At 38.4% G+C, this 26487-nt stretch overlaps 1 protein-coding gene across 22 annotated transcripts in view; it reads left to right on the top strand.

Annotated features, from left to right (window-relative positions):
- The window catches only part of CPED1 (cadherin like and PC-esterase domain containing 1), a 281918-nt gene that overhangs the window by 76172 nt on the left and 179259 nt on the right, over positions 1-26487 (top strand). For all 22 annotated transcript variants that reach the window (XR_014834409.1, XR_014834411.1, XR_014834410.1 and 19 more), the window contains 2 exons: positions 16948-17080; positions 18541-18709. Coding sequence is in view for 18 of the 22 variants with exons in the window: in XM_021078989.2 (XP_020934648.2) it covers positions 16948-17080; positions 18541-18709 (302 nt within the window). In the remaining 4 variants the exon portion in view is untranslated. The remainder of the gene's footprint in view (positions 1-16947; positions 17081-18540; positions 18710-26487) is intronic.

Below are 26487 nucleotides of genomic sequence, written 5' to 3'. Positions count from 1 at the left end.
CAACATGTATCCTAGTTAGATGAGGATGTGGGTTCGATCCCTGGCCTCACTCAGTGGGTTAAGGATCTGGTGTTGCCGTGAGCTGCAGCATAGGTCACAGATGCGGCTTGGATCCATTGTTGCTGTGGCTGTGGTGTAGGCCAGCAGCTGCAGTTCAGATTCGACCCCCAGCCTGGGAACTTCCCTGTGCCCCAGGCGCAGCCCTAAAGGGAAAAAAAGAAAAAAGAAAATAGGAAAGGAGCTGTCGAAAAAAGCCTAATATCTGGATCTAATGAGAAAATGAACTTGTTTTGCTTACCTACTTTATTATTATTATGATCTCATTATCATCATCAACTAAAACAATCCTCGTAACTTCTTACTTATCATAATATTTACATATAAGGAGATAGTAAGTGAATTTGCTATAGGCAGAAGATTGTTTTTGCTTTACTTGGTTTTGTTTCAGTCTTTTAAGAGGGGCTCAGTAACAAATGGAAATCACCAGTCCTGGCAGAGTCAGAAGCGCAGCTTCAGCTTTTACTGGCACCTTCTCTCTTGAGGGTCCTCTTTACCTTTCTTCTGTTACCTTCTTAGCTGATGTCCCGACTCAGGCTCAGCTTCTCAAACCATCTACAGCCATTCTAGGCAAAGTAGGACATTTACCCTGACAGACCTCATTCCGCAGCCATGTGCCTGAGGTTTTGGGCGACTCAGATGTGGATGTAGCCACCGGCCTGAGATCTGGGCCTCTGGAATGATAGTGATCATGCCGGGCCACTTGGAAGGACCAAGTACTAGTTGTCCTGGCTCTTTGAAGCTGCTCGCCTGACCTTCATGGGAGGGCTTTTGGAATTCATTGGCTGTGCTGCCGAAAGGGTTTATAAAGCAGCAATCTGAGGATGAGAAATTAATCAATGTAAGTAGAACCAATTTAGGTTTTATAGGTAATATGTGATTTCTGTGGAATTAGTGGTTCTTGCAAATGGTTTTCAGAACGGGTCATTGCTTGGACCTGATGGCACTTGCTGTTGGCTAGTGGCTGGGTGCACACTGAACCTGGTTCCATATGAGTGGATCAGACTGAGCTTGGCTCCATATGAGTGGATCCTACCTCGGCATCTTAATAGGCCACTGTCCTCGACAAGTTTCTTACCTTCCCTGTGCTTCAGTTTTACGTCTGCAATGTAGGGACCATAATGTCTCTGCTTCCTGGGTCAGTAAGAGAATGGAAGGAGTTAGTGCCCTTAAAATACTGGGAACAGTGCATTACACAGATCCACAAATGTTAAGTATTTAACAAGCATTTCTGTAAATATTAGTTGTCTCAATAAGTATTTCCATAAATATTAGTTGATAAGTACTAACACTACTTTTACCCAGTTGGTGAGACCCGTTTTTCAGGACTCACTAACCTGGGAATAAAATTAGGATCTTAAAATTGTCACGAAAGTATTTCTTTGCCTCCACCTACACTCACTATTTTCAGACCCCTTCTTCTCAAAATCCTGCTTTCAGTCACTTTTGGATTATTCTAAAGCAGTCTTTTCATTCATTCCTGTCAGACCTCTATTTATTTGATAACAAATCTATTTATTGACCTCTGGTTGATCTGAAAGTGTGTATAACTTACCTCTACACATAATTTCAACAAGCCCTAATATACTGCCCCAACTTTGATATAAAAGACAAAGAAAAGTATTTTATACCAATTTGTAATCTAATATGTGAATGTTTAGACATGATAACACCATATGGTGTGGTGAAATCATCAAATTCCCCCTTTTATTTTGACTCTCCATGGATTTGACCGATATACATTCAGACGGATGCAGTTGTATCATAAGGAAACTAAGATTCCATGGGTCACACTGCTACTGAGGAAGAACCCTTGAGAAATATACAAACAAAACATAGTGTTCCTTTGCTTGACTGTGTAATTGCATTCCTGAAAAATTCAGTGTATATTAAAAACTGGGTAAAATTCTTAGAGTTTACGTATAAGATAGAATCAAGCCCTAGGTTCAAATAATTACCAACTGGCTTGCCATCCACCTAACTGTCCAGTGAGACATTCAAAAGTGATGGGGGGATGGGGGGGGATTTGTTGTTTTGCACAGAGTGACACCCAACATAGTATCAGCTATTGTGCTGCATGTACTGGCCAATGAGAAGAGTGATCTAACTATTTAAACAGGTGTTAGACTCTGCCCCTTATCAGTGAATTCCAAATAAACATCAGCCTTATCCTACAGGGGCAGAGATCTAGCATTTAGAACCCACATCCATTAACTTTCAGTAGCATCTTAATCACTGTGACGGCCTCTAATGCCCCCTTTATCCTAGGGGCTTTATCCTATGTGCTTATGAACTCGATCTTCTACTTTACACCATGCCCACTCTTTCCTCCACTTTGGCTCTGGTGCCCTCTGGTCATCTGCTGCTGATGTATGCCACAGACCACATCCACCCAAGGTGTTCTGCTACTGGATTTCTGCAACATGGAGGCTGCACCTGCCATTGTTCATGCTGTCCCATGACCAGTGTCAGGGATGCTGAGGTTCTGAGGTTCATGCTGTGCCTGCTTCTCCTCTGGCTGATGCTGAAACTGGTAGTGCCATGCCCCGTGTACCAGTCGCTATCTTATCCAGCAGCTGGAATTCCACAGGTGTTCTCAGAAGCCAGAACAGGTCAAACTAAATCGATTTAGTAGTAAAAATCAGTAGTCAAAAATCTTTCTTTACATTTCTATTTCTTTCTATTGCATAATATATTCTAAGAAATTTTTTTTTTTTTTTTTTTTTTTTTTTTTTTTTTTTTTAGTTTTGTTTTAGCCTCTGACCTAAACCCCAGAGTGGAAGTAAGGCCTATGGAGTATAGGAGCAACATACTAAAAGCTGCCCTCCTCTTTCATGTCCTCCTGTTATCCTTGGACTTCTGTTTCCACTCTTTTTTCTTTAAGACAGAATCCTTACTATTAGGCCTCACTTACACTTCTTCCCATCAGGGCCAGACAAAGTGAACTCCTAGTTGAGTACAGATTGGTGCCACACTAAAAATCCATTCCACGGTAAATAGTAACCAGAGAGTATTCTTATCATCACTCATTGACCGTAGGGTTTCAAAGAACAATGAAAATGGGGTATCCTTTCTTTTCCTGTTTGGGGTGGTCAGGATGGTTGTGTTTAATAATGAGTTCTAATAATGCCGTGACTAGACCTGAAATATTTCTCTTCAACTGAGTATGGAAGTAGGACTGCATTTATCCTTCAACTCTAAAACCATATAATTAAATACAGAATTAAGAAGAATCTAAATACTTGGAGTTCCCGTCGTGGTACAGTGGTTAACGAATCCAACTAGGAACTGTGAGGTTGCAGGTTTGATCCCTGGCCTTGCTCAGTGGGTTAAGGATCCCGCATTGGGGTGAACTGTAGTGTAGGTTGCAGACATGGCTCGGATCCTGCATTGCTGTGGTGTAGGCCAGCAGTTACAGCTCTGATTGGACCCCTAGCCTGGGAACCTCCATATGCCGCAGGAAGCGGCCCTAGAAAAGGCATAAAGACCAAGAAAAAAAAGAAGAAGAAGAAGAACCTAAATACAGAATTAAGAAGAAAAAGAGAACGATTACATGGTTAAGTAAATGGAATATGCCCAATTTAACTTTTCAGTTTGGTATTCTGTAATGTTTGTTTCTAGACTCTGTCTCTCAGTCCTCTTGTCAGTCGTTCAACAGCCAAGTTTAGAAGAGCTTGTGTCCTTTAAGGGAAAGAACTTTAAACTATTTTCATAGCAGGCTATAAAAAGCAAAGATACCACCCACAAAGTGATATTTAAAATTTTCCAGTCACATGATTTATTGGTAAATCTACACTTGTTGTGCCGAGGGCACCATAAGCAATGTCCTGGGTGTACTCTGCATTTTTAATTAAGATTTTAATAGGGTATTTTGCTATTTATAACAAAGCTATTGAAACAACATTTTTATCCTTTAATTATACGAAAGAGAGCTCCCAGGGGAAACAAAACTGAAAAACACCCCAAAATCCTAGAGTCTCATGTCAGTTTTGAAAATTTCTGGTCAGAAACCTGTGCCCTAATGTCAACTCAAGGTTCTGGGACTAATAGAAACTGTAAATGTTTTAAGCGATTTGGTAAATAAAAGCCAGCTTTGGGGGCTGAAGAAAACGCTGAGTAAAAGAGCAACAGTCTCTGAGAAGCAGCCTTAGTGGCAAGTTGGAGACCAGGTGAGTAGTTTTGAGGCATCAAGCTGAAAACCTGAGTCGCAAATCACGTGTCATGCTTTGGGTCATGGTGGCTGTGAACTTTTGTCACTTTTCGCTCAAGATCTGTGAAATTGAATGAACACTCTGAGTTCACCTTTTCTCCCCTTAGAAACTTTATGTGCCTTTTCTCTAAATCAGATTTTGCTCCCCTGCCAGTGCCTCCCCGCCACCTCGCTCCCAGTGCAACCCCACCCCCAATGAGCAGCCAACTTAACCAAAGAGACCAGACCTTGGCTATGAGATTGAGCCAGGCATGGCAGTGGACGGAGGCAGAATGACCCCTGGGAGAGATTGCTGAGCATTATGTTGTCTTAAACAAACAAATAAGCAAATGAAAACACCCCTTCCAGCAACATGATTTATTGGTAAATAAGCCTTGAGGAGTAGTTTAAGTTTTTTAGTAGTTTGTGTGTTTTTTGAGGGAAGCAGAGTTGGGGACAGAATGGCAGCTAAGGAGGCATTAGCGTCATTCAACATAAAATGAAATTCTGCCAAATTCTGCTTTTACAACTCTCTCTCCTCCCTAGACAGTCCCCCGCCCCAGCTCACCCAAATACTGTCCTCTCTCCGCTCTGGTCTCTTTCTCCACTCTCTAACTCATTTACAGATTGTTAAACTTATTTCCCTTCTTCCCATTACTTCAAACAACATTATAAAGACTTGGTTCCCAAATAATCATGTATCATTTTTTCTCAGAGGGAAAAAAGAGGAGCAGAAATCCCATACTTTGATATTTTTTACACTGTTACCCAATATTTCCCCCTCTTGACTTAAAGCCAGCTTGAATTCTTTCCAATCCTTACAATCCAAGATTTTGATTCAGCCTCCACTCTAGCAGAGTGTTTGACTGTTAACTCAGGGCTCTGAATCTCTGGGTGATGCCACAGCTCACAGGAATTTTTTAAGCAATGACTGCACATCCCTAATTTATTGAAAATGACTGAGGCATTATTGGGTGCAAAAGAATTCTTTTTTCCTAAGACATTTAATGTATTTTATAAGAAATGACAAGATATAAATACTTGTTATCCATTACCCACCTATTTTAAGGTATCTCATCAGCTTAGACCTGGAAGTTTAGTCTGGGATTGCTCCTGCAAACAGGTGGTGTTAATTGAAACAGAGTGCCAATGTCAAAACTTGAAACTCTGAGTTACAGTGTATTAAATCTCTGGAAAAAAATATGTATATACAATTATCTTTTTATATAGTGTCAATATATATTTATATATTAAATATACTAAATTATGTATGTAATTTAAGCTATACACACACACACACACGTATACACACATACACATGTATGCTAAAAGCATCTTGGCAATACAAAAGATGAGAGATGTATGAAGAAAATTATAGAAGATAGTTATTTGAATTTAATGTCCTGGCCTAAATTCTACCCAGAAAGTTTAGGGGGAAAATTCAAAATTTTAATCACTTGATTCATATCTTTAAAGACCAACAGTTTTTTTTAGCCCTTCAGATACGAAGACCCTTCTCCTCTTTGGCTCAGTTAATTGGTTAATGCTTTAGTCATTTACAAGATACAAAACAGGCCAAGTGTACCCGGCTACTGATGGGCTTATCCAGCTCAGGCTGAAACTGAGACACCATTTCAGAAACTCTTTATCAGTCTCTGCCTGGCTTCTGATTAACCCGAACACTAACCCTAACCTTAACCCTCATCTAGTAGGAGGGGGAGCTTTTGTTGTAAGGTCGCTCAGCCAACCTACCCCAACCATATCGCTGGTGAGTTTGCGGGAAAGAATCTAAGGACAAAATGGTTCAGTAGGAACATGTTCACGCAGTGTCATAACCTAAAATCTTTTCTGATGTGTTTCTTTGTTCCCACCCTCTTTCTGGTGTTGGGATCTCTGGCCCTCATTAGATTTCATCTTGGCAGCTGACTGATCTTCGCATGTTTTAAATTTTGTCTCACTCTGAAGATATTTTAAATACCTGGTTCACACATGGTATGTTTATTTGTAAATGCTGTGGAAGTGGAGAAGGAAATTGGCAGCAATACCATGTACATATTATTATACCAAAAATATAGGTGGGAAAATGGAAGATCGAGTTGGTCTGGGAAGTTGCCATTAAAGAAGAGCTATAGTAATGCATGATTTCATTTAAAATAGGAGCAATGACTCACTGTGTTTGTGTCTTACATTTAAATTTTTTTTCTTTCTTTTTTTTTGGGCTGCATATGTGGCATGTAGTAAGTTCCCAGGCAAGGGGGCAAATCAGAGCTGCAGCTGCTGGCCTATGCCATAGCCATGGCATCTCCAGATCCGAGCCAACTCTGTGACCCACACCGCAGCTCACGGCACCACCGGATCCTTAACCCACTGAGCGAGGCCAGGGATCAAACTTGCACCCTCATGGATACTGGTTGGGTTCATTACTGCTGAGCCACAATGGGAACTCCTTACATTTAAATTTGAGATTGACTTCAATATACTTAAAAACAATTTGGAATCACTGTTACAAATTTCTGTAAGTCATTAATTATTCTGATGTAAATGATATCAATATTTCAAGGTTTACTCCAGACAGTGTTTTTGAGAAAAAGTTTGATATTAATAAAGTGATTAACTTATTGTCACAGTGAGTGGGCTTAGACAGCTATTCTGTAATCATATTTGTTGCACTCTAGGTACTAATATTTGTTGGAGGCTGTGTTTCAAATTGTTATTAATGATGCTCATTAATTTATACCAAATTATTCATCTTCGGCCTTGCTGAAGTGGCCAAGCATTTTTTTTTTTTTTTTTGCCTTTTCTTTTCCCCTGGAAAATTCATGTAGAAAAACATCAAGGCAAAATTAAGCTGCCATAAAGTAATAAAACAATCTTTCATGCTGCTTGGTCATTGCAGTGAAATCATAGGGGCAAGAAAATTGAAGTAGTAGTCTAGACATAGCTTTTATTACCAAGGAAAATGAGCAGAATTCAAGGTTCTTATGTTGTCATGGTCAAAACATAGAACAGTCCGTGGGGAAAATTGTTTTTGTAGAATTGCCTGACTTTGACACTTGCAGCGAAAAAGAACAGAAAGGAGAACATTTATGGCTTGCATTTACTGAGTGCTCAGTAAGCACTTGATTGATTGATTGGTTAGTTGGGGAAAACTTTATGCAATGACTGTCCCTTTAAAGGACACTGCTATGAAATTGATCTGGTCATTTTCATAGCACAGATTTTGTCTCCACTTACATCAGCACATTGCCTGCATCTCATTTCATATAAAATAAAATGGAAGTTATTCTTTTTTTCCTCCAAAAAAGTATTATATTGAATTACTATGCTGTTTGTGTTTGTGATTTGATGTACCCTTATATGGTTACAGCATAGGGAAAAAAAAACTACAACTATATTGTGTAAATTCTTGGTCTCAAAGCCAAATAGGTAATAAAACAATAAGGCTTATGTCTTGAAAAAGAAACTTTGAATTGCCTGATTAAGCTAGACTCTTGTATTAATAGTGCCTTTATATGTTTGGTACATATGTTCTCTCAAAGATATTCTTTGGCCAATGCCACTTGCATAAGATGAAGGTAAAATTGTGTTAAGGAATTGATGTATTTGCAGTATATAAATCTTCATATTATATCATCTAAGTTCAAGTTTAGGTCAAGTGTGTGGAAATAGTCCAAGAGTTTTGTCTGTGTCATGAATAGTCTATGGAGTTTTATTTATGTGTCATGAGTTGACTAAGAGCTAATTGTGCTGTTTGTTTGCAGAATCTCTCCCTGAACAAAATACAGCAGAATAGACTTAAATATTGCAGTAACTGGTCAGTCCTAAGCTTACCCCATCTATAGAAACCTAGCCTTAATACAGAACTCCTTTAAATAGCAGAATCAGAGCAGGAAATGAACTGCTTTGCTGGGCTACCACAATGCTAAACTTGAGGAAAGTCGCTGAAAACTGTGTATATCTTTACATGCCTCTTAAAGTAAAGATGCTAAGTTTTATTTTGGTCCACACATTTATGCTTATTACACATACTTCCTGCATTGTTCCTGATTAACTAATGTCAAATGTCTGATGTTTAAGAATTGTATAAAAGAGAATTTAAAAGATTAGCTTTAGTTTGATAGCAGTGGTGAGAAGCCCATAGTGTTGCAGTCAAAAGGAATAACATTTTAGTTACACTTTGAAGTTTCCAAAATTATAAATAGATTTTCTATGTTACAGAAAAGGATTATACTAAACTATTACTACTAGTAGCTATTTAACATTTTCTGAGCATTTAACATATGCCCAGTGCTGTGCAAAGGACTTTATGGGAAATTTCCTATTTAATCCTGGCAACATCTATGTCAATTAAGTTCTGCTTCTTATTCCCATTATTATTATTCTCATTTTTCACATAAAGACACAGAAAACGTAAGGAATTAGCTCGTGGTCATAGCTACGAATAGGAATCCATTTATAGACAGAAATTAGGATTTTTTAAAATACATGTTATTTGGAATATCATTTGTAAAATATTTTTGAAAAAATATTGGTTAGCAACTAAATGACAATGAGCTGGACAAATTAGAACATGTATCTTTATGGCTGCGCCCCCAAATCATCCCTTACAAGGGGCAGCCGTCCTCTGGGCCTTCTCTCCCATGGCTTCCTGTGCTCTGCATGGGTTCTGGGAGCTCGGCTGATCTGAGGCCTCCTGGATTTAGACGGTTCTCCTTGGGTGTCTGTCTCTGCCCATCCCTGGAGCTGCCCCAGTGGGGTCGCAGTGTCCTGATGTGATCATAGCAAAGCACATCACTGTGACAAACACCACGCTGACTTGGAGAGAGAAAAATGACTCCTGCCCAGGTTTCACTCATTTCTTAGGTTTTTTTTTTTTTTTTTTTTTTTTTGAAGGGTTACCTCATACAACTTTAGCCAAGCCACTCATCATTTTACCTGCACATTCTTCATGTCAGCCACTGTTTTCTATGCCCAATGCACCTATCTCTTGTAATGTGGGTAAGAAGGAATTGTTAAGCCCCTGTGTTCAGTGCCAGCCTATGCTTGGCAGTGGAGGGAAGAACCCAGAATCTTTGTCCTCATGGAATTTACAGGCCAATGACCTGAGAATACTCTCTGATGCCCTGAAAATAATCCCTCCTCTCTAACTGCCCGCAAGCAACTCAGTCTGTGAACTTGACTATCTTCCCATGTGTAGACTGCTCGAGAGGTGAAAGGGTGGTTGGTGTTCCCCAAATACTTTCTCAGTGTGTGGGAACCCACAGAGGGTGCAGCTATGGTCTCTTCTACGAGGTTTCTTTGGGCCTCCGGCAAATAAAATAGCTGGTTGATCCTGCAGAGCACTCAGGATCGCTGGAACACACACCTGAGTTCACAGAGGGGCTGCATTTCAGTTCTGGCCCTTGGGCCCTTTTCACTTATATTCTCCACTAAGTCATATGTGGTGTATATTGGAAAATATAACATTTCACCTCGGATTGCAGAAATTTAGAATTGTAAAAGACCTTAGATATCATCCAGTTATTTGTTCAGTGTATATTTGTCTAGTGCCCACGCTGCTGGCTGCTCTGCTTTTTCCTCCTCACGCAAGGGAGAAAACAGATTTAGCAGTGAAGACGTTCCTCTTCTAGGAATTGATAGAATTTGGGCAGCGCATCTCTAGTTGTCAAAGCATATGCTAAATACCCGTGGAGTGATTTTAAGATCATCCCCTGTACTAGTCAGGATTCTCCAGGGAAACAACTAGTAGGATATACAGATATATATAAACATAGCCTCCTTATCTGTGGTTTCACTTTCCAAGGATTCAAGTCCATGTGGTCAATCATCGTCCAAAAATATTACATGGAAAATTCCAGAAATAAACAATTCAAGAATTTGAAAGTCCACGCAGCTTTCTAAGCAGCATGATGAAATCTCTCACTGTCCTGTGCCATCCCATATGGGCCATGAATCATCCGTTGGTCCAGTGCCTCCCATCTGTTAATCACGTAGTAACCAATTCCATCATCAGATGGACTCTCTCAGCATCGCAGAGCTTGTGTCCAAGTCACCCTTATTTTATTTAATAATGGCCCCCAAGCTCAAGAGTAGTGATGCTAGCAATTCAGATATGCTAAATAGAAGCTGCAGAGTGCTTCGTTTAAGTAAAGATTCTCCGCTTAATAAAGAAAGAAAAAAAATATATGCTGAGAATGACTCTCCTCTCCATGAAAAGGTGAAGAAGAAAAAGAAATTGGTGCTAATTGTGCTGAAGCACTTCACCCTGCAAAAGTTGCAGCTGCAGTGCATGATATGTGCTTAGCAACACTGGAAAAGGCATTACAGTTTTACGATAAGATATTTTGTGACAGGTAAGGAGAGAGGCCACAATCGTGTAACATTTATTGCAGTATATTGGTATAATTATTCTATTTTCTTGTTAGTTATTGTTATTCATCTCTTACTGTTCCTCAATGATAATTTTTATTATAGGTATTCATGTATAGCAAAAACATAGTCTATATAGGGACTGGTACTATCCTAGATTTCAGACAGCCATGGGGAATCTTGGAATGAAAAAAGAAGGAGGGACTACTGAGCCTATCTGCCTATCTACCTACCTATCTACCTATCTATCTATCTATCTATCTATCTATCTATCTATCTATCTATGAAGGGAGAGACAGAGATTTATTGTCAGGTCTTGGCTCACATGATTTTGGAGCCTGAGAAGTCCCACCATCTGCCATCGGCACATGGGAGATGCAGGAAAGCTGCTGGTATAGTGAGTCAGTGCTGTAGGTTCCAGTCTGGATCTAAAGGCCTAGGAATCAGTATGCTGAGGGCAAGAGAACATCCATGTCCGTGTTCAATCAGTCCGACAGAGAGCAAATTCAGCCTTCCTCTGCCTTTTAGTTCTAATCAAGCCCTCGAAGGCTTGGATGAGGCTCATCCACACTGAGGCGAGCTGTCTGCTTTACTCAGTCCGCCAATCCAAATGCTCATCTCCACCAGAAACACCCTCCCAGACACACCCACAAGTGATGTTTAACCAGCTATCTGGGCATCTCTTGGCCCAGTCAAGTTGACATGTAAAATTACCCATCACTCTCTTTCGTCATTCCTACCCACAGACATTCTAGCTCTGAACAGACATTCTAGCTCTGAAATCTTCTTTTGCAAGTTGTATGTTTTTTTTAAAAAAAAACTCATGAATTTTATTATATTTATAGGTGTACAACCGTCATCACAACCCAATTTTATAACATTTCCATCCAAAACCCCTAGCCCATCCCTCCCTGCTCAGCCTTCCTTTCTCCTTTGGTAACCATAAGACTCAAAGTCTGTGGGTAAGTTTTGGTTCTGCAAAGGAGGTCATTGTATCCTTTTTTTAGATTCCATATATAGGTGATAGCATATGACATTTGTGTCTCACTGTCTGACTACTTCATTTAGCATGGTAATTTATAAGACCTTCCATGTTGCTGCAAATACCATTATTTCATTCCTTTTTTATAGGAAAGATGTGGTACATATATACAATGGAATATTACTCAGCCTGAAAGTTGTATGTTTATTACTTCTCTTTCTTCCCTTCAATAGCCACCATAGTGCAGTAAGAAAAACTTTATAAAATCGCTGATACATGATCAACATTCAATCATTTTTGACCTAACAAAAGGCAGTTTCACATGGTTCAGCCTAAACCATGCCCTGCTCCCATATACAGATGCTCTTATTTGAGATCAAAGCTAATATTATTTCTCTTCCACTCACTCTTTCTATATGTGTAGACACACATACCAACATATACGCATGTAATTTTTTCTCTAGGACATGTGGCTAGTAAGAAGACCAGGGCCCAAATTTGTATTTGCTAAGTATAGGGTTTGTACATTGGCCCTTCCAAGGTTCCCTCTGGACCCTTCCCCAGGAAGCTGCCCCCCACAGACAGCATCAACAGGGCTCCCTTGTCTCTTGACTTCTGCAGGAGATCATTGCTCAGGGGTAGAGAATGTTAGGCCACTTATTCCTTGGCTGCTTCCCTGTGGGACCCTGGCTTGGAAGTGCCTGTGTGCCTTTCCCTGTGGCTGTAGCTCTTGCTGTCCACCCTTTCTCATAGCTGTGCCCTCTGCCTGCGTGTGTAAAGGGCTCCCTCCTGGGCTTGGAGTGGTAAGAGCTTCCGTTTATCAGTGCAGGGGAGCTCTGCTACCTGCTGTTGATTTCCCTTACCTGCCATTGTGTTCGTTCTCAGCCACTTCTTTAATAGTCTCTTAGTTTCTAGTCTTTGGTAATCCCTCAGTTAGTCGTCTCTTCATTTACCCCTTTGACTCTGCCATTTTCTCTCAGCACCCTGACTGATGGAGTTATTTCCCAACTATGACTTCAGTTTGTGCATTTATCAACTTATATTCGCTGTGTTTGGAAGTTCTGAGGGTATATTTGGAGGCTAAGAAGTAAGGCTTGTAAATGCCCTCAGGCGAGAAGAACAATGCATACATTCGTAAATGATGCTTATTTACACTTTTAATCTCAAAACCGGTTGTTAATTATTAATTAAGGGCTTTTATTTTCATTGGTAGTTCCAAAATAAGAAAATATTGGCTAAGTTTAGCTTCCTAATAGGAACTTGCAAGACAGTATTTAAGCATTTGTGAAATATAATTATATTTTCACTATTTCTTTCCTATTAATTATTAGCTATGGGGCAAAACAATAAATCAAATACAATATAAATTTGGCAGCTAATCTTTGGCAGCTAGTACAAGTGTTTTCCAGTGTTTAGTCTTTGCCTGTGATGTATATGATTATATGCTGCATAGAAGGGAAAGAATAAATAACCCAATAAAATATGTTTAATACACTGGAATGTTCATTTTGTTCTCTAACTGCACATTAGCTTAACCCCCCCAAAACTAGTTCATTACCACAACAGATATTTACTGCACATCTGTATCCGCATTATGTTCCATGATGTGGGAAGTTTAGAAGATTCCTGGAAAATCACATCCTGGATTCTAGAAGACATGTTGACAATGTCACCGGCCCATTAAGATTTGGTTGCCAAGACTCAAAATGAAAACCCAGGTTTAATCTTCCTTTATAGAAAATTGCACCACAGTCAGCATGTACTCAGAACCTGGCCAGCCAGATATTAGAAGACACAAAAGAGCAGTCTCCATGCATCCGTAACATATTGTTGGTTTTTACTCTGAGTGAGCAGTCAAGTTACGGCTTCAGGACTCTTTAAAATAAGGGAAGAGTAGTCAGTAAATAAAAGTACATGTGATACTTCACATCCGTATCTGCTACCCATTCTATCGTCATTGTGTGGAGTGGGAAGACCCAAAAGAGGCATGCTGGCTCTCCGTATTTAATTACTTTCTGAAAATATTTAGTACTTAACCTGTTAATGAATTACAAGACCATTTGGAAGACTGTGTCATAGAGCCTCACCTGCCAAATTCCTTCCAAACTGTTAGGGGACCATAGACCCAACCTGCCCACCCTGGCCAAGCACAACAATAGCCCTTGCATGAGCTGTCTCATAGCAGGAGGCCCTGATGAGGAACTCGGTATTGCCCTGAAGACAAACCGGGGGATTGAGGAGAGGCCCTTGGGAGGTGGGGGGACCCACCTCCCAGGATTCTTGGAGTTGGAGTTCACTCTCCTGAGAGGTGCGTGCACTACCAAGTAGGACCCAGGCCAGACCAAGTACGGGCCGAGCAGGATGCCTGGCCAGAGACCACCCGGAAACTAACCCCATTCTCATAAAACTGGAAACTGTGAACCACGTGGCAGAGCAGGTCTCCTGGGTTCTCTTACCCTGCTGCTCTCTGCCCAGGCGCCCCTTTCTGATAGTCTCTTGCTTTGTCAGTACATGTGTCTCCTTGGACAGTTCATTTCTGAGTGTTAGACAAGAGCCCATTCTTGGGGCCTGGAAGGGGTCCCCCTTCCAGCAGCAAAACCAGAGCTAGTTTTGGCATTGTAGGTAGGAGATTTTGAGGCTCCTCTGTGTGTTTGGGGGTCAAGGGAGAAGGGCAATGAAATATTAAAATTTGTCTTGGGAGTTCCCGTCGTGGCGCAGTGGTTAATGAATCTGACGAGGAACCATGAGGTTGCAGGTTCGATCCCTGGCCTCACTCAGTGGGTTAAGGATCCGGCGTTGCCGTGAGCTGTGGTGTAGGTCATAGAGGCAACTCGGATCCCGCATTGCTGTGACTGTGGTGTAGGCCGGCGGCTACAGCTCCGATTAGATCCCTAGCCTGGGAACCTCCATATGCCATGGGAGTGGCCCTAAAAAAGGCAAAAAAACCCCCAAAAATAAAATAAAATAAGTGTCTTGGACTGGTCTATTGGGGGAACCTTGATAGGTATGTCCAATGAAGGATAGGGAGCAGTGACTACGGACATAGCTTTGACTCTGTTAAATAAGAACCTAGGGTGTAAAGTTTCCACAGTTATTTATTAAAGCTCGCTAAAACGCAGTTGCTGTTTTTTAAGATATTAATGGAGCTTGTTTTGAATTTTTACTGTAAATCAAGGGAAATGAGAATAATTTTAGATGTCGGGACATCTAATTAAAGATGTGAGGGTTTGTGTGTGTGTGTGCCTGTATGTGTGTTTTCAGAATCATTAAAAGTAACCTCCAAACCTGGAATAATATAAAGTCACAAAAGGTAAAAATTACTTTAATCAATATTCAATTCCACTCTTCAGTCACAGTTTTCAGGGGCCGATGTGGAGATTTGCCGTATTTGGCATTTCCTGTATTGGATTCCTTCAGCTACCTACGATAAGTGCTTCCGCTTAAACTAAACCAGAAAAAGATGACATAAAATTGCATATTCTTTTTCATATTTGCTGACTACTTTCAAGACTGTTGAGCTACTACCTTGATGAAACAATATGCCTAGCTTTTTCAGTCATCTCTGCTTGGGCTTCACACTGCTGCTGTGCTTCCTGGCAGCAAGGGAAAAAGGGAAGTTAGGGTAAGTTACACTGTTCTCATACTATACAAAAGGCACTACAAAGTAGCTCGCTCCTCTGGAGAGATGAAAATTTTCCTTAGTTGTGAATTCTAAAAAAAAAGTATATTCAGTGAAAAAAAGGAGCACTTATTTTCTTATTGTAAATGTAGAGGATTATATAAACGCTTAAACTCTTTTGAAATTGTGATCCTCAAGGAAAGAAATTACCTTAATGACTCTTCATTTGTCACGTCCAGAAATAAGCAACTTGAATGTTTCCCTTATTATGATGTATTAGAACTTCATTAATAAGGAAGCCTTACAAATAGGCTATCATTTTTTGGAGAAAGATCACACTGTGCTAAATAATGAGATATGGGAATACATTGAACAGCTTGACTTCTGCTGACTTTTACTTAAGAATGTGAAGTGTTTTAAATTAGACTAGGTTAGTATTGATGAAATGTGCACAAGGGGGAAAATAATTTAAAGGCTTTGTTCCATTTGGGGAGCTAGATAAATTGTATAATTTAAAAATAAAGCACTGTGACCTGGCAGTGCAGAAACAACAACTCTCGTATGCTGTTGGAGAGAGTGAAATTGGGGAACCTTTTTAGAAGGCAATCGAGTAATGTCGATCAAATATACAATGCATTTACCCATTGACATGGCAATTACAAGGACAGTCTAGAATTCACCCCCTAGATAAACTTGTAGAAGCACACCAAAATAGATGCATAAGAGCGGTCATTGTAGTGTTTTTGAAATAGCAAAAGAAAAACATTACAAAAATAATCTAAATGCACAACAATAAGGGAATGCTTACGTTAAAAGTATATTCATTTAATGGGACATTCTAAGCCATTAAGAAATATAAGGTAATTCTGTATATGCTGATATGGAAAGGACTCCAGGATAGATTAATAGTAAATAAGTTAGACATGGACCATTCTAATGTCTCTTTTAGAGAATTAAAAAAAAGTACATGTATAGGTTTATATAGATATGTTGATATTTGTATCCGTCTTCTATTATCCATTGTGTGCTTGTCTCAACTTCAAAAGTGAATGTGTAAGCACTGGTTTTGGTGGGGAGAAGTTCTAGAAAGATCGGGATGGCCTGGTGCATTTTCTTCTCATTTGATAGCTTTCTGTACACTTTGAGTTTTCTAAGCATGTACATGCATCTATTTTTAAAAAATATCAGTATGAGTTTTTGGAAATGAGTCATGGTTTTTGGTCTTTTATATGCTTCAAAAACCCACTAAATAATATTTTTCAAAACAATAAAGCATTGTTGAAGTTGATGAGGTCATGAATCATGACAAACTCCAGCACGTGAAGGACTGTATTGTCAGGAAATCAACATAAGTTGCTTATGTAACATCCTCTTGGCAAGCAGAAGGCAGCTCCTAAGTCACCATCCCCTTTCAAGGGTGCGTGGAAGGTAGACCCTCTTAGTACGGGGCAGATGGAGACATCTTATCCGCTGCCCCTTCTGAGCGAGAAAATGTGAAAGCAGTTATAACAGTTGTTTTTCTAGTCTGTGGTAGGAGTAGGAGAACATCCTACAAAGCAAAGGCCTCTCTAAACATGCCTTCATACTTGATGGATCTAACTCTGATTCAGAATAGGGAGAAAACTGGCTTTCCAGGGACCCTGTAGTTTGACACAGCTGACTCTTACTTTGGAAGCCATCCCCAGAGGAAACAATAGAATGACTGTCTTTTGCTCCTTTGAATCTTTTCAGAATTGCAGCTTCTGGTGAGCCCCTCTGTATGTCTGGATCAGAGCACACAGTTAAAGCTGAGTACTTCAAGTCACCTTTTAAAGACAGCGAAGTCACATACGTGGAAACCAGGGGACTGGAGACGTGAACAGCTGTAAGCTAATCATCTTGAATTGTTATATCAAGCATGCGTTTTAGGAGATAGCTAACACAAGATGAGCTCTGAACAGATCTAAAGAGGTTTACATGTTTGAATTATGAGGTTAGGTTACATAAATTTTCGATGATCTCTTCTTAACAAAGAATGTAATCATTGATTTTCTTCTAGACTAATTCAAATGTCTCCTGCCATAGAATAAACATTTAAGTAAATAGGACTCTTCTCTAGGAAGTTGTAGTAATGAAAATTGAATTTAAAACCTTGACAATGTGAAACTGTAACTTTTTAACTTCTGTTTTATACTCAAATGGCATGTCTTAGTCTGTGAGTATGGCTGAATTATTTTTTTCTAGTTACATTTTTTGGGTCCCAGGACCTAAGAAAGCAACTGTAGGGTGCCCAGTTATCCAGGTTACCTCCAGGGAAATGATTTTGTCATGTAGTGTTTCTCATGTGAAAAACTAAGAGATTTTAGTTATCTTATCCAAGACACAAAATGGTTTGCCTCGTGTTATTATATTTTATTGTCTTTTTAGGGCTGCACCCATAGCATATGGAGGTTCCCAGGCTAGGGGTCAAATTTGAGCTGCAGCTGTCCACCTACACCACAGCCACAGTAACGCAGGATCTGAGCCACATCTGCAACCTACACCACAGCTCACGGCAACCTTGGATCCCTAACCCACTGAGCAGAGCCAGTGGAACTAGTTGGGTTTGTTACCACTGAGCCACAATGGGAACTCCAACCTCATGTAATTTTACAACTATTAGGTAGTATTTCCACAATTAATGGTATTTATTGAAGAATCAGATGCATTTCTGCTTACCTAGACTTCAAAAGATGAAATAGCACACTCTTTTCATTAATTGAACTTAGTTGAAATATAAGAAATATGGTGCAGAAAAGAAAATAACTATACATTTTTGTATCATTTATGATGAAAGTATATTTGTTTTCATCACAAAATATTAAACTAATGTTATTTTTCCTTTTTAGATGAAGTGTTTTGTAATAACTCCATCCCTTAAATTAGCCCTTAAATAACTGTGGTGCAGATTATTAAGTAGAATCAAATTCTATAGGGATTTGAATCAAATTTTGTAGGGAATGTATTTTGGCGACCTGTATACTGTTGAGAAACTTTATGTCTTTTCTCGTGAAAGAAAAGTTAGAGCCAAGGCAAGAGAAGGCGGAATCAGAAAATTTTAGGTGTTTCCTAAGCTGTAATTTGTATCACTTTTGCTGTGTTGGTACCAGATGAGACTAATTTAATTTTTTTTAAGATAGTTAAACCTTATTTTAGGTACTATTTTCAACATTGTTCAAGGAAACCCACACACTGAAGGCTGGGGTCCAACAAAGGAGAAGCAAGGTGTACACAGTTCTGAGGTCATTTGAAAATTACATACTCGCTCCAAATTATGGAGCTTTGTCTATGTTGTTTATTTTTTAGGAATCAAACCACAGTCCTTGCTCCCCGAGAAACAGTCTTGCAAGCCAAAGATCTGTCTGTAATCCTGAAAGCATACGTGCTGGTGACGTCCTTATCTCCTCTGCGTGCGTTCATTCACTCCACTGGCACGGTCTGGAATCCACCAAAGAAAAAACGCTTCACTGTCAAGGTAACCTTTCCACCCGGAGGTATTTCCACGAAGTATATGGAAGATACGTAAAGTGAGTGGGGCTGCCTTTCTCCAGCCTTCATGATGATCAAATCCTGTGCAGCAGAGATTGTATCGTTTTATTGCTGCAAGCAGAGATTTTCATTTAATAGGTACAGGTTCAAACATGAACTGAAAACTGCTTAATTCACTAGGGATCACAAAGGCTACCTCTTTTTTTCCTCAATTCATCATTTTAGTTCAGTTCTTTGACCCATTATCGAGCCAGTTCTCAGCTGTGGTCTGTTCTACTTGACTTTTCCACTTATTCAAGAAAAATGCAGTCAGTGCAACAAAAGAAAACATAATTTTGCCCTTGCGCTTTTTGCATAATGCCTATTTCATTTCACCATTCAATATGGAATATTTGCTGCGTAAAAAGCAACACTCCCAAGGGTGCCTAACATAGGGAGCCATGACATAAAGCATGATGAGAACGTTTTCAGGGGAGAACTTCATAATGACCTCCAAAAAGTTTAGTTCTAAAAGGTAATTCAGATTCGCTCAGGTCTAGTGAGAACTTATGTGATACATTCTAAGGTGTTTCTGATTTAACCGAAGTAGTCGTTTCAGAGTACAGTTAAGGGGAAACACGAGTGCGTGTTCCTTCCATTTCCTTCCACTTCCTCTTAGCTATTTTCTGAATAATTGTTTCTGTAAAACCAAATATGCCTCCGTAGAACAAGTATCGCATGATCCTTCTTATAGAAGGAATCTTAACTAGTCAAACTCACAGAAGCAGAGACTAGAATGGTGGTTATCAGGGGCTGGGATGAGAGGGACATGGGAAAGTGCTAGTCTAAGGGTCAAAAGGTTCGGTTATGTTAGATGAGTAAGTCCTAGAGATCCACTTACAGCTTAGTGCCTGTAGTTGATGACATTGAGGTTTGTTAAGAAGACAGATGCTAAGTGTTCTTATCACTAAGTAAGTAAATAAATAGAGTTGGAGGAAACTTCTGCAGGGGACAGATAACATTTATGCCTTAGTTTTGGTGATGTTTCATGGGTGTCTACTTATCTCTGAACTCATCAAGTTGTATACATTAAATATGTGCAGATTTTTTAATTTGAATCATAATAAAATGGTTTAAAAATAAAGAAGGCATAAGTGCCTTTCACAGTTTCAAGAGATTTAAAAGTGACTGTAGGAGTTCCTGCTGTGGCACAGTGGGTTAAGGATCTGGCGTTGCCACAGCTGTAATGGAACCTCCATTGCCGAGGGTGTGGCCAAAAAAGGAAAAGTGACTGTATTTGATACTTTTCAGAATGTATCTTACATAAACTGTACTTTAAGTTTCGGAGCAGTTCCCATCGTGGCTCAGTGGTAACAAACCCAACTATTATCCATGAAGATGTGGGTTTGATCCCTGCCTCACTCAGTGGGTTAAGGATCTGGCATTGCTGTGAGCTGTGGTGTAGGTTGCAGATGTGGCTTAGATCCCACATTGCTGTGGCTGTGGTGTAGGCCGGCAACTATAGCTCTGATTCGATCCCTAGCCTGGGAACTTCCATGTGCCACGGCGAGGCCCAAAAAAGAAAAAAAAAAAAAAAAAAGAAAGAAAGTTTTGAAAAATGTTCCAATGGTTTAAAAAAATTTAAAGATTCAAATATTTAATATTAAATTTAAATATTTAATATTAAATATTAAAATACACACATTTAATTAAATGTGTGTATTTAAATATCAATTAAAAAACAGGTCAGCACGAAAAAAGATGCACGTGTTATATCGCCTACTAACACAGCTGGTATTTTAAGGAAATGACGCTGATGACGTGGGTCTTCAGGGTGGTTTATTTTAAGGACAATCATCTTATCTCAATTGTATCAGTATATATGGTTTTTAATTAATCATGAAAGAGTGGAATCTAATTTGGTTTAATTTTCATTTTATTTCCTTCAGGTCTTCACAGTGGTTATTTATATTTTCCTCAGTGCCGTTAATTATTCCCTAATTTCCCTTTTCTATTAAGTTTAATTGTATGAAATTGCTGACAGTGGGCCGTTTCTGACCTATAAACCTATATGCGGTTTCATATGAGTCAACCAAATAATTGGAACTCAGGTATAGAGAGATACAAGAATCACATTTCTCAACTCACGTCACATTCTTGCACTCAACATGTGTTGGGCAGAGACCAAAATTCCTGTCCTTGTGGAACTTGCAACATCTGTATGTGCAAAACTCCTCTCTTTTTTAAATGTTTTATTTAATACATTTTATTTCCACTTCCTACTCAATTCTCCTTCCCCTCAAAGGCTATCATTATAATATTTAATGTCTCTTTTTGTGCATGTTCTTCTAAAATAAACATTTTTATTTTGTTATGCATGCAAGTGTTTTTAGCATGTAAACTACATTGTATTAGATATTTTTCTTTTTCTAACTTCATAAAAAATGTGACACTATGTTTTCTTAGGAAGGAGCCATCCACCTTGCTATGTGTACCTCTTTTGCGTTGCTTTTCACTGATTTACGGTATTACTGATGTGTATTCCATTATAGTTTACCTATCCCCTGTTCCAGTGATGGACACAGTGAAAACAATACGTCTAATATACAGATCCTTGTATCTGACTCTTTATGAACCTGCATATAATTTTCTGGAGAATATACACACAAAACTGGAATTGCTGGATCATCAGATATGGGTTCATTTGAAAGAATTAAATAATGCCAGCCTGCCCTCTGGAGTGTCTGTTTCTATACCCCCAGAATTAGGCCAACATATGACCTTTTTTCCAGTTTGTGACAGATGAAAAGTTTTATCCTGCTCTTGCAAATAGCTAAGTTCCTCATTTATCTGTTAACTTTATCTCAATGTTCTTTGTTAACTGATTTTTTCAACTGATGAATCAAATTAATTTTTCCAATGGTTCCTGTTTTGGAGATTTAGTTCCAGAAATCTTTCTTTATCTCTAAGTCACAAAGACAGGCTTCTCCATTTTTTTTTTTCTGTTATCTTTGTCCTTTTTTTCCTGGACCTATAAATATTTAATGCAACCAGAGTTCACCTTTGATCCAGTTTTTTTTGCTATGTAGTCAGTTCTCTTGGGCTAAAAACTCATCATTCCCCATGAATCTGACATGGCCTTGATTGTATAAGTTTCCACATGTATATGGGGCTGCTTCTGAGCTCCCTATTTTGTTCCAGTTGGCCCACTTGTTTTTATTTTTATTTTTTGGCAACTAAGTGTGTCTTAATGCCTGACAGGGAGGTTCCTCTTGTCTGCTTTTTCTTTTCAAGAATAACTGTGTTGTAGACATTTATTTCCTCGTAAACATTTTAGAATATCAAGTATATGTTAAAAACCCTACTGGAATTTCAACATATAATAATATTGAACTTATAGTTTAATTTTTGATGAATTTATTATTCACTAATATTAAGTCTCTCCTTTGAGTCAGATCATTTTCTTTGATCTTTATTACAACTTCTTTTCTGCTCCACAGAAACCTCACGTGGTTTTGCTTAAGCTTATTTCTGGATTGCGTAGTGTTTTTTGATATTGTTTTTTAAATTATGTTGTTTAGTTGGTTACTCCTAAGAGAGAGAAATACTGTTTTTAACATTGAACATCTACTTGATAAACCTGTTCTGAGAATTTCACTGTAAATATCATTGGTTTTACAAGGTATTTTATCTGCAGATAAGGTCATGTTAATCTTTTCCTTTTAATTCTTGGATATCTTCTTTTCTTCTTCCTTGTTTTCTCCCTTTCCTTAACTAATGTTGTCCAAAATCTCCAATACTGTCTTTAAAAGTAGAACTGTTAGGGTTATTGAGTTCAGTATCTTAAAGGGTCTGCATCTCAAGTTTCTCCATTAAGTAAAATGACTGCAGTAGGTTTTTGATATTTCATCTCTGCCAAACTAGTAAGAATAGTATAATTAACTACAGTGAATCTATCGTTGCATTTCAGCCCTTACAATTTATGGGGAGCCTTGTTTCATCTGTGCCCTCTCTATTCTCTTTCCCTAACTCTAATTTATTTTTCAACCAATACAGGACATCATATGATTTCATTTATAGACCTTTTTAGAGTGTAACTTTGAAAAATATGAATGTATAAACTTTACCAAATCAAGGACTTTCTCTTTTTATTTTTAGTTTCCTGGGAGTCTTCATCATGAAAAGATTTTGAACTTTACAAACACTTTTTTTCTGCAGTAAGATAATCATGATTTTTTCCCTCAAGTTTATCTTGTGTTGAATCGCTAGATTTCTTTTGATAAAACCTCTTTGCATAAATGAAATAAAACCTTCTTGATAATTTTGGGCTATTTTTTCCAATACTCTGTTGGATTTGTTTATTTACAGTTTTTATATCTAAGTTCATAAATAATGTGGACTTACATTTTCCTGTATTTCTCATACTTAGTTTTTACAGTGGAGATTATTGTAGCCTCATAAAATAAACATGGAAAACCTTCTCTCTTTTTTAATTTTTTCAGAACAACTTATATAAGGTAGGGATTAGCTTACCCTCAAGAATTTGGTACGAGTCTCTTGAGAAAATAGATTTGGAGGGTTTGGGGGATTTGTTTGTTTGTTTGTTTTTTGGCTGTGCCACAGCACGTGGAAACTCCCAGGTCAGGGATCAAATCCACACCCAGCAGTGATCCAAGCTGCTGCAGTAACATGGCAGGGTCCTTAACCTGCTGCACCGCAAGAGAACACTTGGAGGTTTTTAAAATAGCATTGACATTTCAATTTATCTAAAATATTTTGTGCATTTTAAGGTCTCAATTTCTTCTTGTAAAGTTTGGCATTTGGGAGGCAGGGGGTTATCAATTTCATCAGATATTCAAATTCTTTAGTGTATAGTTGATAAGTGTATAGTTTTCATTTTTATAGCTGTTGTGTCTATAGGTATTTCATCTTTTTCATGTTATACTTTGTAGATATGCATTTTCTTTTTGTTTTTCAATTAGAATTGCCAGAGTTCTTTATAATTGGATCAGTCTTTTTAAAGAAACTAGTTTTTATTTTGCTAGTATTTTTCATCATCTTGTAGTTGTTGTTCCCAGCTTCACAGATTTATGCCCTTATTTGCGTCATTTCTTGGCTTCTAGTATTTTGTTTGTTTGCCCTGGTGTTCCTTTTAGCTTCTCGGTTTGAATGTTTGCCTCCTTTATACTTAACATTTTTTATCTCCTGGTAAAAATGGCTGAAGCTATACATTCCTTTTATGTACTGCTTTAGTTGTGTCTCATAAATTTTGAATTATTTAATTCTAAGTATTTTTAATGTTCTTTATGATTGCCTTGTTCAATGCAAGGTATTTAATAACATTCAGTTTCTAAACAAAAGATTCTTTTAAGCTATCCTTTTGTTTTGAATTTTTAATTTATTGCATTTTTTTAGTGTTTATTTTTTATTACTCAATGAATTTATTACATTTCCAAATTTTATAGCATTTCCATCCCAAACCCCCAGCACATCCTCCCACCTCCCAACCTGTCTCCTTTGGAAACCATAAGTTTTTCAAAGTCTGTGAGTCAGAATCTGTTCTGCAAAGAAGTTCATTGTATCCTTTTTTTCAGATTCCATATGTAAGTGATAGCATTTGATATTGCATTATTATCAGAGGATAAATCCTGTATGCTTCTGCTATTTTAGGATTTATCCAGGCTTTCTTTTATCGACTAATAATCTTTCTATTTTAAAAAAATCTTTCATGGGTACCTGAAAAGAAAACTGCTACATGGGTATGGAATTCTACATATATTTAAGGACTCACTTACTAATTATATTTTGCAGATGTCTTTTGTTTTTTGCTCGATCTAACAGTTGCTGAGTAGAATGTGTTAAAATCTCCAAATGCAATTGTTGGTCTCTTTCTCCCTGCCATTCTGTTGGTTGCATATTTTGAAACTGTATTGTTTGTTACCTATTTATTTGTGATGGCTATGTCTTCTTTCTCCATGGTTCCTTTATCCAGAATTTGTTAGCTTTCTTTTGTCTTAGGATACTACTGCCTTAATTTGTATTTTAGTGAGATATTAAGCTATTTAGTCCGTGAGTTTTCTTTTGGTTCATATTTTTGTTTTCCCATATAGATTTTTAAAATTTGTACCCTTCCTACGAATATCTTCATAATAAATTATTTTAATAGTCAATTTAGTTTTGGAATTTATTGTTTTCATCCAATCTGAGAATCTTCATTTTTTAATGTATCATTTTTAACTGATTTACATAGATTGTGATTATGTTAGGACTTATTCCTACCATCTTATCTTTTAAATTTTTCAATGCATTCTTTTTTGTTTTGTTTAAAAGGTCTTTTTCTGCTTCTCACTGAAAAGATTGGATTTTCTTCTGTAATCTTAAAAGGTATACAATCTTAGCATAACACATAGTGGATAGCCTTCATTTAAGACTATGTTTGTTTTCTCTCCTACTAAGCTTGCATTTTTAATATCTCCCATTCTTCCCCCTGAAGACTCATATCCTTTGCTCTCTACACCACTTTGCCACATGCCATCATTACAGTGTAGATTTTTAATTCTAGTTGAAATAATCACTTTCTGGGGGGTTTTGTTTTCTTAAGAAAAAACCCCCAAACCAGACCTATAAACTTCATCAAGAAATTTATCACCTTTACTTCTTCTAACTGTTCACAACATCCTCCTAGATACGTTTTTTTTCTTATCTGTGTTTTCATTTTGGGCATGAAGTCTTTACTCTTTAACTCTGGAAAATGTGTTTCTATTATTTTTGCTCACTGTTCTTTCTTCCTTTCTTCTGTTGTCCAAATTTTGACCCCTTCATTTTATGTGCTGATACCCCTTAGCTTGAGAACGAAGCACATTTTACTTGTATCTATTGACTTCTTACTCATTTTCCCTTTGGTTCTTTTCCATGATGCTATTTTATATTTCATTCTGCTACTATCTACATTATTTCTAGTGTGAGTATATTAATCGTGCTTATTTTAAATTCCTGGCCCGTTAGTTCTGGAAGTCCAGTGTGCTATCCATTGCCTTGGAGCCCCTAGTCCATTTGTTTTAGGAACATGATATATGGCATTTAGTTTGTTGCTTTTCTTTTGTGGTAGCTACACTTTTCATGTGTCTCCTATTTTTGCCTTTGAGCTTAAGTTTTCCTGCAGACACAACTTATTCTAGCCATTAGAGTATTGAGGGCAGGCCGGGCAAATCCAAAAGAGGGATGAGAATGAGTTTCCAGACATTGTAAACCAACTTTTGATCACTTCTCTCTGCTACGACTGTATTCAGTGACTTCCCTGGTCAAAATCTCACCCCCTACTCTCCTCAGTAGAAAAGCCCTGGGAAGAAACACTTCCCTTCATTATAATCCATCCAACTTGGGGTTTGAGAGAGTGAATGCTGACTAGGGTTGAGGATGAATGCTGGATGTGATGCAGTCCCACACATCTCATCAGCTCCTCACCTGAGAGGACATTCAGCAATCTGAATCCTGGGGCTGGTGTTACATCCTTAACAGAGAAGGAGCAGGCAGTGATTGTCCCAGGGGACCATAGGGGACACAGGAGGGAAACAGAAACACTTTCCTCCAACCTGTCCTCTCAAAGAAACTGGCAACCTCCTTCCTAAACTTCAGCCATCCCTGCCTACTGCCACCAGCGGCCAAGCCAGTCCAAAATATCTTTCAGAATTGCTTTCACACAGATTTTTGTTTGTTTGTTTGCCATGCACATGACATGCAGAACTTTCCAGGCCAGAGATCGAACCCTCGCCACAGCGATGATAA

Source organism: Sus scrofa, chromosome 18 (assembly GCF_054392235.1).
Source record: "Sus scrofa isolate SSC_HxYL_T2T_F1_AM1 chromosome 18, Sscrofa_HxYL_maternal_Yorkshire_Landrace_v2.0, whole genome shotgun sequence".
Lineage (NCBI taxonomy): Eukaryota > Metazoa > Chordata > Mammalia > Artiodactyla > Suidae > Sus > Sus scrofa.
The sequence above is the reverse complement of the archived record's forward strand: the minus strand, read 5'-3'. Positions and strand labels throughout refer to the sequence as shown.